Source organism: Brugia malayi (genome assembly GCF_000002995.4).
Source record: "Brugia malayi strain FR3 genome assembly, contig: Bm_v4_Chr1_scaffold_001, whole genome shotgun sequence".
In the NCBI taxonomy this organism is placed as follows: Eukaryota; Metazoa; Nematoda; class Chromadorea; order Rhabditida; family Onchocercidae; genus Brugia; species Brugia malayi.
In genome coordinates, this window is record NW_025062475.1 from 3,696,528 (window position 1) to 3,708,927 (window position 12,400).

The window sequence follows — 12,400 nt, forward strand, 5'->3', positions numbered from 1 at the left end:
AAATATCAAAGTATTTACTTCGATAGGTAGTTAATATTACATTAAAGTATTATTTGGTAAGGTTTAGGGTAAGGCAATTTTCGAAATGCTAAACTAAATGTCAAATGTTAAAGTAAGTGCTAAATTTACTAAACTAAACTAAATTGAACTTCTTGAACTTTATCAATTCTTTCATTCAATAACAATGGTTTTGGAAAAGAAATGAAAACAATCAAATGATTAATTGTTATTTGATTTGCAGAAAGGATGAAATATGCAAATTTCATCCTTTATTAGATGATATATTTTTAGATGACAAAATGATTAGTCACATTAGTTAAGTACAATTTTTGTATTTCTTTATGGATGGAAATGGTCTTTCTTCTGTTGATGCAATGTTTTATGATAACATTTATTGAAGCTATATTTTATACAAAAGGTACCATCCATCAATAATCACATAAAGTTTTCACAAAAATTTTATTCGTTATTTTTTATTAAGAAAAATAAATAAATACTTTTATTGAAATATTACAACAATCATTCCCATAGGGCAAATTTCAAGTTTACAATGTACGCAACATTCATTTTGCTCTGAACGTGATCGTGCTCGTTGGTTGGAAAGACGTCGATTGTATCAAATTTTATTTACGCTCAGAAATGAACCATTCACGCAAATGTATTTCACTTTTGCAACTTTTTTTTTTTTTTTCAAAAACATACTTTAACATATTTTAGTTATATTTTAACTGTAATTTACGCATTGGTTTTTCATGTTCAAATGTGATAAGGACATATATAATAATTGATCACAAAAATCGAGAATCATCATTATCTTGATTATCATATATTATTATTATGTAATTCTTAGATTTATCATAAGAAAATATATTGACAGTTAAACAATTACTAATTTAAAAGTTCCGGATTAATTTTAATTAGTTACTGTATAATATTATATATGATTATTTCTAGATATGGTTCTTCCTTCTTCTTCCTTCAAATTTTTGTTTCTCTCTTCTTTTTTTGAGTTCAAAAATTGATAAAACCAATTTTAAGTTTAATATTTCAATTTTTACAAATTATCTGCTAATAAATTTTTATTAAAATTTTTTGTCTGTATTATTTATTGTCATTTATTTGTATTAAAATTTAGTTAAATATTTATTTCACTATTTCTATAACAAATGATTAATTTAATATTTTAATAAAAATTTAGTCAAATGCCTATGCCAGCATTATCAATTAATCGTTGGCATAATTACTTATGCTATGAATATCAAAGCGCAGCATTTTTGATGGAAAATGATAGTGAACGTTGGCAAATAGCATGCTTATGGAATGGTAACGATATTAATGGGACATGTGCGCCAGCACCGCCCAGTAATAAGCCAATTGATTATATTGAACCCGAAAAATGGCGACAAATGTTATATGTTAGTAATTATTATTCATTTTTAAAATGAAAAAAAAAAAAAAAAAAGAATGTATTAATTAAATAAATAAAAATAATTTGTTAGTTAATATTTCTGCAACTATTAAAATCAAAAAAGAAAATATTTTTTTTTAGAAATTTCGAAAAAGTATTGGTTGTACAACAAAAGCTATTTGGGAGGCAGAAAAGGTAATTTTTTTTTTTCCTTTTTTTTGAATCACTGAATGATGTATATTTATATTTTCTTTTAATTTTTCTTTTTTATATTTATATTTTTATTTACATTTTTATAAACAAAATTTTTTATTTATATTTTTAATTTTTTATATAACTTTTCTTTTTTATAAAAAATATTATAACTGCATTATAAACATATTCAATCTATAAGTTTAAATTTTGAAAGTTAACAGTAATACAATGTGGCAATTATTATTTGAATTATTATGTAAACAATTGTTATAATAATTTGATAATTATTTTTCTCTTCTTTTTTTTTTTTTTTTTTTCGTTTTTTGCTAACATGAAAATAAAATAAAATAAAATTATATGATAGGCACAAGAATTATATGTTTGTACGGAACGTTGTTTACATGGCGGAATTGGTTATATGCCAGTATTGTTTATTGCTATGACACTTATGATATCCATCACTTTGTTATGTTTTCGAGGATAATTTATTATGAAAAAAATTCACCATCATTATAAAGATTATTGTAATGAGAAGAAAGAAAAAGAGAGAGAGAGAGGGAGAGGGAAGAAAGAAAAAGATGAAAAACATATTTTAGAGTAATTTGTTAAATTTCACAATATTTTTGGTAAAATTTTGTATTTTCTTTTCTTTCCTGTTTTTTTTTCTTCGCGGAAAATTTTACTATGTTCCATTTTTATATTTCAAATTTTTATTTATTATGCGCATTTTACATTTTACAAAATATGTTAATAGAATATTAATTACTTATTATTCATTTATCATTGGTAAATTCTGCAATTTAATTTGTTTACATTTCATTCAAATCTATCGCACTATTTTCCTTTTACCTTTAATTGTATTATTATTATTATTATTCTTTTTTCTTCATTTAAAAAATCGAAAAAAAAATCAAAATTGCAAAAAGACGAAAAAATAATGAGAAGAGAGTTGAAAAAAAAAAAAAAAACAAAAAACTAAACAATAAAATGAAATAATAGGAAATTTAGCACCGAACATATCATCAATTTTTTAAAAAACTATATCTTATTACTGAAAAAAATTGCATTTTTTTTGTTCTTTTGTTTCTTTTTTTTTTTTTTTTGTTATGATGGTAAAAATTAATGTGAAATATTTTTCAAACAATCAAATCAAAAATTGTTTACATGAAAGTTCACATTTACATAAACATATATATAATCATTAATTGCATATTCAATATTTAATTCTAACGCTTTACAATGAAAACGACGACCTTATAGTGGTCATTTTGTAATTTAATTAAAATGTGGACGGGTGAATATTCTCTTTTAACAGTTTCTCTATTATATACAATATTTTCTCGAGGTATAATAATGCAATTATAATTTCGTATTAAAATTAGTAATATCTTAATGGATTCGACCACTTTTTTTCTTTTGTGTTCATTTAGTGAATTTAATTAATAACTATTAATGAGGGATATAAAATTTTTATATATTATTTGTTTTATTAAAATTCATCATTTATTAAACATAAATTATCTCTTATAAAAAAAAACTTTATACACCATATTTAAGCAATACATTTAATTAACTCATCCATTTAATGACTAATTAATCATGCATTTATTGTAAACAATGAAGAGAAAGATACACAACAGATTGAATCAAAATTTTAAGAAAGCAATTTGGGATTAATAATTTAATTATAAATCATAATTGCAATTTATTAATATGAATACATTCCAAACGATTAAAATATTTTATGCGCAAATACAGAAAACACAGCAAATATTAGCATCTTTATAATTGGTAATAATTATGATTATAATTATGGTTGCAACTGTGTAATATATTCCAGGACAAACAAATCATGATCACAATCATGATTATATAAATTTGTTATCATTTAGTGAACATTATCATTTATAATTGAAATATGATTAATTATAGTTATGATAATAAATATGTCCATAATATTTTAATACTACAATAATTTAAATTTACAATGATTATGACTATAAATATGTATAACATTTCAGGAGATACAAATCGTGATATTTCATGCACAGATTCATTAATATGTAGTGAACATCATCGTTTATTGTGGTTTCGAATGCGTAAACATGTAAATAATATTCTACAATTTATGCATCATAAACGATATAAACATAAAATGATATCAATGAAAGGTGATGAATCGTATATATATTCGTTAACAATGCGTTATATATTATGCAAAGAAGTGCAAAGTGTAGGTTTTATGAGTGATGGACAGAGTGACCGATGGCCTATACGATGTTTATGGAATGGAAATGCTATTAATGGTACATGTGCACCCGGACCACCGAGCAATCAACCAGTTTTTTATATTAAATCCAATGAATGGCAACAAAAAGTGAAGGTACGTCTTAGTTAGCATTTAATTAAGCATTCCTCTCCTCGTTCATAATGACCCTATTTACAGTAATTTCTCTTTTGTTTTTTTCAGAAGAATATTAATAACTTTTGTGCATTGTTTAAAATAAAGTTCTTTTTTTTTAAAAGAAAGTTTGGTTTATCTAGTAAATTTAGTTAATAATTATTATTCATGAGGCATAAAATGCTGTACATTCATAACATTATTATTTAGGAATTTCGCATTAAAATTGGTTGTAATAGTTCGGATATAGAAAATGCAAATAAAGTATGTATATCTTTTTTTTTCCAATTGTGGAGGTAAAGCCAAAAGTAGGCTTTTGTGTTTTCCAGAAAAACAAAAAAAAAAATAAAAGTGATGATATGATTGTGATTTTCGGAAGATCAAATCTATCAAAATATTGGTACTTCGGGTGAGGAATTAATAATTAGTCGTTTAAACTTATGAATGTTTAAAATACAGTTGGATGAATTGTATGTATGCAAGGAACGTTGTATTCAAGCTGGAATTGGTTATATTTCATCGATATTCATTATGACAACATTGTTTATCTCTTTCACACTGTTGCTGATGAAGTGAACAAGATGAAACTATGAAAAAGTGAAAAACGAAAATTCACACACAATGTTACAAAAACAACATAATAATTTCAAATTAAATAAAAGTTTTCCAGCAAATTCTGCATCGAATATAAATACAAGTTCACAGAATAGAAATGGATCTTTGAATCCTTAAAATTTAACGATTTAGAATTTCTAAACTTTTGAAAAAAATATATAAAATCTAAATTTTTGCAAAAAATTTGCCAAAAAAAAACGTAAATTTATATCAAAACTACATCGAATCTATATCAAAACTACAAAACTACGGAAATCAAACTCACATTTCATTGAGAATTCTCAAATTAGAAATCCACTGTTCGTCCACTCATCCATTTCAAATTTTAATGAAGAAATAAAAAACAAACAGTAATGTATATATCTGCGTACAAAAAAATATTATGAGTTCATACCTCGTAAATCTAAAGTGTGTTCAAGCAATATATCATATATTAAATACAACTCAAGAACTCACTTTTCCGTTTTGGATAGCGACAAATTTTGAAATCAAAGTATTGGATAAATTTCGACGATAATCGTCCATTTCTTCAACTTTCTGAAAAACAAAATTGTTCTGAAACTAAATCAGTTCATGTGCATAAGAGCTAAGATGTTTTTCTTTTTTTTAATTTCTGCAATTTTCTTTTGGTTTTTTTTGGATATTTTGAATTCCTGCTTCAATTCCTGCTAAAAGAGCTCGCTTCAGTTATTATTGGATGAATGAAATAAACAAAGATATAGGATAGAAAAGCAGCGACAGACAAATCTAATCTTTTTTCTTCCTAAAAAAAAAGATATTTCTTTGCAAAAAAGGACCTATTAAACGTCAAACTAACATTTCCAAGCAACTCCAATCTCCTTTCCATACTAGCAACAACGGCTTCTTCTCTAATTGCATTATCATAATAAATGTTTCGTTCCTTCAAAAGAGCATTCACAATATGATACATCCAAGTTGTATCCAACTTCAGTGTTAGTGTACAGAATTCAAACTAAAAACAAACCCATCAGGAAACGCTTTGAATCAAAATTATTCTTCTCTTCAACAATCTTATTCATGTTATTCGACTAAGAGAAGCACTAACTTTCATAATTATATATTCATTAATGTACTAAAGGGAATGATTTGTTAATAATCAGTTCAAAATAACATGAGCAAAGATTATGCCGAATATATTCATTATTTTAGGTAAGCGTTTTAGGTATATTGCTTACTTTCAATAATCTGATAATGAATCATGATTTAAAAGATGAAATAAAATGATTAAACAGTACAAGATGGCGTTATACCTGGACATATTCTTTATTCAACTACATTAATGAATATATAATTATGAAAATACATTAATGAATAAAGCCAGATTGTATTTTAAAATGTTTAGAGGTATAATAAAATCTTAATTGCACTGCTGCTTTTAATTTTAGATAATGACGAAAGAATTATTAACAACAGTGAACCTTACAAGTATAACAAATTAGTTTTTGAATTAAACACTCACCGTAAGACCATCTTCATCCGGTCGAATCCATTTCATCTGTAATAAATAAACTGCAATCATACAAATGAGGGAAATTTCCATTACACCTAAAACTATAATTTATAGCTAAAATTAAAAAGCGAATGAACGAATAAGATTTCATTTTTTTAGATTTCATCATCCAGTTTTTCCATTTTGAAAACTTTTACTTTCAATTGAGTTACTAGAAGATAAGCTATAGCAGATATTCAGTGGTTATTTCGCGACAGAATGTCCTTACTTCACAGTATATCAGTTCATTTTTTTCTTTTTTTTAGAAGATCTAATATTAAAAAAACCTTTTAAAGGTTTTTAAAGGGAATGATTTGTTGATAATCTGCTCTATCAGTTCAAAATAACATGAGCAAAGATTATGCCGAATATATTCATTATTTTAGGTAAGCGTTTTAGGTATATTGCTTACTTTCAATAATCTGATAATGAATCATGATTTAAAAGATGAAACAAAATGATTAAACAGTACAAGATGGCGTTATACCTGGACATATTCGGAACGTTCCATATTCAATGAATTCTTCTCATTAGCAAGTTCAGCAATGAATTCTTCATCTGTACTGAATTCACCTTCTTTGCGTAATGCTTCCCAACTTTCCTGATCATCTGTAAAATGATGTATACTTCACACCATATCTGATTATTTGACATATATCAAATAAAGTATTAAGACTAAAATTTTATTGTCAGACAATTATTTTATAATTGTAACAGTGTCATATCCCACTTTTTTCTTGCACAATTAATTAGGGTATGATTTTGATTTCTTTTAATTCTGTATCACAACTTTTTTGTCACGTATTTAGACAAACGAAATTATAAGAATTGTCACAATTAATCAATATATATACAAAAGAAAAAAAAGAAAAGAAAGAACCTACAAGTTGCTGTATATGATGAGCTAAGAATATCACTGATAATAACAACAATGACATAATCATCACTATCACAACTTTTACCAATGAATAAAATAGCTGATAATTGTTGCTCATTGTTTAATTCACAACAACGACGTACTTTTAATTCCAACATTTGGGTATATGCTCTAAAACACATTTAAATAATGATTCAAAACTTTCATTTTCTCGAATGCGAATAAAGTTATTTTGAAGTTACTGAATAAGAATTATGTCGCTGAAAAATTTCAACGAATTACAAAATATCAGATCAAAAATACCAAGAAAAATTGTGCTATCCAAAAATTACAAGATGTAAAGTTATATCAAAATTTTCAGATGAACATTACGCTATCCAAGAAGATTATAAAGCATAAAGTACGTCACAACATAATAGTAAGACTAGAAAATAAACAGCTTTACAGTCTATTATCACTTAATACGCTTAAATTCACGTAGTAGTATTCTTCTCTCCGTGCGGCCGTGCTGTTAAATCCTAACGACGTGAACGTTGTAATACGTGTTAAATTGGGATGATTTGTTATTGTTTTATTCGAATATTTATCATTTATTTCTCTTACTACTATAATATCTATCATTTTTAAAATGCGTGAAGAATACGTCATATAACATATTACATGTAATTTTTTTACATTTTAATGTATGACTTACATAAATAAATTGTTATGAGAAATTCTTAAAGAATCAAAAAATTACGAATTTATGTTTGTTTAAAATATTAAAATTTTCTTCTAATGTAACGAAAAAATTTGTTTTTTTTTTGCATACAAAAAGAAAAAAGATATAAAAGAGTTAAAAGGAAAAGAATGATGAATTGTTTGTTTATAATTTATTGCTATTTGGAGAGCAGGCGATATTATTGTAATATTTTATTTCAAACAAAAATTCGTATTACAATCATATACATATATCATTATCATTGTTATCAACGTCATTCTTATCATTTTTATTATTACTGCAATTATCATAAGTGTTATTCATTGATTGCTATCATAAGTAAAAATATACGAAATATTTTATTTGGATGAAGCAGTCACAGGTGATGAAGCAATCCTATCTGTTTATTTCTTCTCTCATTGATCATTTTATCAGAATTTTCAAATTAATTTATTAAATAATCTTCTACTTAATAATTGCTATAGCCATTTATTTTGAAAAAATTTTATAAATAAAGAATTTCATATTATTTACAAATGCATATGATAATATTTCACAAAATTATAATTATATCTTCGTTTTATAAAATTTTCCATTAATTTAAATTTCAATTTAAAAATAATTAGCTTAACTCAAGAACTTCAAAAAAAAAATAAATAAATAAACATCGAGAATAAATAAATAAACAAATAAGCAAATAGATAAACAAATATGAGTGTAAGCATATAACTTCAAATTTAAAAATTATATAGCAAATAACAACAAACTAATTATATTGTATGAAACGTAAAATAATAAAAGAACTGTTTCAAGAACTAAAAGAACTGTGATTGTATAATATAATAATTCAGCAAAAAAATTATTTCATAATTTATAGTATGTTTGTGTGAAAATATAGAAAAATATATTTATTTATTATTAGAAAGGATATATATAAGATATAAACTGGAATAAAAAAAGAAAAATGAGATATTTAAGACATCAGAAATGAGTCACAGCCAATTACGATCAAAACGACATCGAACATCTATTCGAGCTTCATCAGGCAGTCGAAATCCTTCAAAAGACTCAGAAAAAGATGAAGATTCAGATGAAGAATTAGTCGCTCCAGCTACACCAAAAACTAGCGATTCAGTGAGTTCAGATGATGATGATGATAATGACGACGATGATGATGACGATGATGGTGATAATGATAATGATGATGATGATGATGATGATCATAGAAAGGGTGAAATACCTGATGTTATTTTCAATCATCCCTTGGTAAACGATTTATTAGATCGATTTATGCGTGCAAAATTGCAAAATGATAATACTATCAACAATATCAATAATGATAAAAACACTGGGAAAAAGTTAGAATTTTTATTATCAATTAATTAAAATCTGAAATTAAAAATTTGATCAATTTTAGATAATTAGATTTAAAATTGTAGATAATTTGAAATGAATTCATTGTAAATGCTAATAAATAAAATAAAATTAATGTTCTTTCCGTAAAAATTGAATAATTTTTGAAATTTTAATTGTTCAAATATTGTAGTGCAGGAATTGTAATTTCTTTGAAAGTTACTGATAATTAAGAAAAAATTATTATTATTAGCTTATTATTATTATTATTGCTAATTATTTGACATATTTATTTATTTTGAATGATAATTGTTAATGTTAATTTGTTAATTTATTCCAAATATTAGATTAATTTTTGAGTAAATTAATTATTAATCAATAACTGCAGAGGAACATTAAAACCAGCACCAATTCATGCTGTGGATTTGAAATTTGATGAACTTCGACAATTATGTGATCTTGCAATGAATTCATTCGCAAAGCAGAAATCATTACTACGTATTGGAATGTAATTATAGCAATTACTTTCTTTTTTTTTTTTTTTTTTTTTTTTACTTTTACTTTTCGTGTGTTGTTTTTGTTTTTAGTTTGATTAGATTATTATTATATTTGCTATAATTGTTTTATTGTTTTTGTAATTTATGTTTTTATTGTGTAATAAATGATAATATATACTATAAACAATAAGAAAAAGTTTTTTGCTAATTTCTAGTGAAATGCTTCCAATAACGATATGTGCTGATACTCATGGACAATTCCGCGATGTTCGATGCATTTTGAGCACATGTGGTAATCCATCATCACGAACGTACCTTTTCCTCGGTGATTACGTTGATCGTGGATCTCAGGTAATCATTTAATTATTGACTATCTTTAATAGTTATATTTATCTTTTTTGTTGAATGAATAGTGACATTCTTTTAAATAATAATTACATCTATTGGTTAATTAATATTCAAATGTTTAGCATTCGAATAAATTTAATTTTCAATTCTACATTTTGATCACATACCACTACTATCTTTATTATTGTTATCATTATTGATGTTATCATTGCTAATTAAGTAATAAGCAGTTAATTATTAGTTAAAAAAAAAAAAAAATTATTAATTTAGGGAATTGAAACAGTAACAATGTTAATGTGTTTTAAAATTAAATATCCTACACGTGTGTATATGTTACGTGGAAATCATGAAGATGCTAATACAACATTAATTTATGGATTTTATGATGAATGTATCAATCGATTTCCAAATGATGAAGGAGAATTGGTAATGAATTATATCAAATTAGAAATAATTCTATAATAGGAATTGAGTAAATGAGAATATATTAGAATATATCATTCCATTAATGATAATTAATGCTTATCAATTAGTAATCAGATGATACAATTGATAATACTTATCAAAAGATAGTAATTATTTAAATATTTCAAGTTATATTTAATTAAAATTTTGTCTATTTCAGTTATGGCATATATTCATGATGGTATTTAATATGATGCCTTTATCAGCTATTGTTGGTGATCGAGTATTATGCATGCATGGTGGCATATCACCTCATCTCAATGATATTACAATGATTGAAAATGTATGAATTTATAACTGATAATATTAGTTGATAACATAATTTATCACTAGGTGAAAAAAAATTGTTTCCTTTTAGGAAAAAGTGGGAGATAATTAATATAAAATTTGCTTTGCTTTATATATATAGCAAAAGAAATCAAATTATTGCGATAATAGCTTTATATAATAGATAAAATAAGATTTGTTATATTCCATTTTAAATTGACATTAATTTTTTATATTATAGATTCCACGTCCTAGTATTGTACCACCATACGGATTAATGTGTGATATTTTATGGTCTGATCCAGATGATCGATATCCAGGATGGGCACTTAGCGCACGTGGTATATCATTTACGTTTAGTAGTAAAGTAATCAAGGAATTTTGTGAAACAAACAATATCGATTTAATCGTACGTGGACATCAACTAACAGCGGACGTTCGTTATTCAATTATTTGTTTATTTAAATTTCAGATTTTTAATTTTAAATAATATTTGTTTAATTTGCAAAAAAATTAAAAAAAAATCATACTAATTTTTTTTTGATCCATTTTTATCTTGAAATCTATAGCTCATCATACCATTAATATATGTAGAGAGAGAGAGAGAGAGAGAAAACAGAGAAAAAGGGGAAGGGTTTATTTCTTCTAAAAGCTATCTATAATTGGATGTTAGCTTATTCTCAATAACTAACTAAAGTAGTTAAAACATTGGGTAATCCCTGTGAATAATCATTGTAACTTAACATTTTCAGATGTTCAAAGGAGGGTACAAATATTTTGCTGGTGGACGTTTGGTGACAATATTTTCAGCTCCAAATTATTTAAATATGAAAAATGATTCATGCGTTTTACACATTTCACGAAAGGTTTATTACCAATAATCTTTTTTCCGGAAAATCAAAAACAATTTTTATTTTTGCATATTTACATTGAAATGATAAAAAAAATCTGATATTTCTAAATGAAACATCACCTAATTGTATATTCTAAAATATTTTTGTCCAAGAATTAAATAGTATTTCATGATTTAGCATTTTGTTTTGATAAAGTTATATTTTTCTTTTTTGTTTTTGATATGCAATAATTTTTTTAGTGCTAAGAGAAATAAATGTTAATGTAATATAAAATTACTTGGAAAACGATTTAAAACTTTTTCGAAAAAAAAACTGAACTATTTGATGAACATATATTTGAATATTCTAGTTTAAATGCCACTTTACGATATTTCGACCAATATTTCCTGGTGCTAATGGAGCGCAAAATGGCAAGGACACAGAGACACAAGCGGCACCAATTGAAGGATATTAATTTATTATAATGCAATGTTATATGTTATCAACCATTGCTTTATATAATTATTTGATCAAAATTCAATGTTTCCTTCTGATTAATTTTATCATCTTTTATACTTAAAAAAAAAAAAATCTTCATATGAATGATGCTAATTTTTTTTCTCGTGGTAACATTTTTGACGTAACATTTGATAGATGCTAACGACAACAAAAATTATTAATATTTATATGATTAGTATCTCATATGAGTACCATGTGAGATGAGATTATTTTTCTCATTACAATAATACAACTGAGAAATTACTAGTGTTATGTTCTTGCGTAAACTATCAAAAATCCAATTTTTACATTTAATATGCGGGAAATTTTAACGTACAAATGGTTATAATAATTTTCATTTTGTGAAAAAAAAAAAAAAAAAAAACTTCCAGTAATGTCTTATAAATAAGCACAAAAAAAGTTGAAACGTTTA

General features: G+C 24.6%; 4 protein-coding genes across 5 annotated transcripts; 3 read left to right on the top strand and 1 right to left on the bottom strand.

Annotated features, from left to right (window-relative positions):
- Positions 1-345: 345 nt before the first annotated feature.
- Bm1466 (Uncharacterized protein) lies at positions 346-1,139 on the top strand (the record flags this gene model as incomplete). The annotated part of the gene is made up of 3 exons (XM_043076433.1): positions 346-418; positions 532-658; positions 1,103-1,139. 3 exons carry the CDS (start codon positions 346-348, stop codon positions 1,137-1,139), a joined length of 237 nt encoding a protein of 78 aa, XP_042932367.1.
- Positions 1,140-3,590: 2,451 nt separating this feature from the next.
- On the top strand, positions 3,591-4,580 carry Bm6782 (Uncharacterized protein; the record flags this gene model as incomplete). Its single annotated transcript, XM_043076434.1, has 4 exons — positions 3,591-3,702; positions 3,841-3,986; positions 4,215-4,268; positions 4,464-4,580. The coding sequence occupies 4 exons, from the start codon at positions 3,591-3,593 to the stop codon at positions 4,578-4,580; spliced, it is 429 nt and encodes a 142-aa protein (XP_042932368.1).
- Positions 4,581-5,063: 483 nt separating this feature from the next.
- Positions 5,064-7,164, bottom strand: Bm10719 (Uncharacterized protein; the record flags this gene model as incomplete). Its single annotated transcript, XM_043076435.1, has 5 exons — positions 5,064-5,156; positions 5,437-5,592; positions 6,100-6,135; positions 6,617-6,738; positions 7,014-7,164. The coding sequence occupies 5 exons, from the start codon at positions 7,162-7,164 to the stop codon at positions 5,064-5,066; spliced, it is 558 nt and encodes a 185-aa protein (XP_042932369.1).
- A 909-nt stretch (positions 7,165-8,073) lies between these two features.
- Bm12243 (Ser/Thr protein phosphatase family protein) lies at positions 8,074-11,944 on the top strand (the record flags this gene model as incomplete). 2 transcript variants are annotated; one of them, XM_043076436.1, is made up of 8 exons in its annotated part: positions 8,074-8,088; positions 8,685-9,064; positions 9,448-9,567; positions 9,772-9,907; positions 10,175-10,330; positions 10,530-10,652; positions 10,878-11,072; positions 11,389-11,517. In XM_043076436.1, the coding sequence occupies 8 exons, from the start codon at positions 8,074-8,076 to the stop codon at positions 11,515-11,517; spliced, it is 1,254 nt and encodes a 417-aa protein (XP_042932370.1). The 2 variants fall into 2 exon arrangements, with proteins under 2 accessions (XP_042932370.1, XP_042932371.1); XM_043076437.1 differs by lacking the exons at positions 8,074-8,088; positions 8,685-9,064; positions 9,448-9,567; ... (2 more) ...; positions 10,530-10,652; positions 10,878-11,072 and adding an exon at positions 11,840-11,944 and having other exon boundaries at positions 11,389-11,502.
- Between the last annotated feature and the right edge of the window lie 456 nt (positions 11,945-12,400).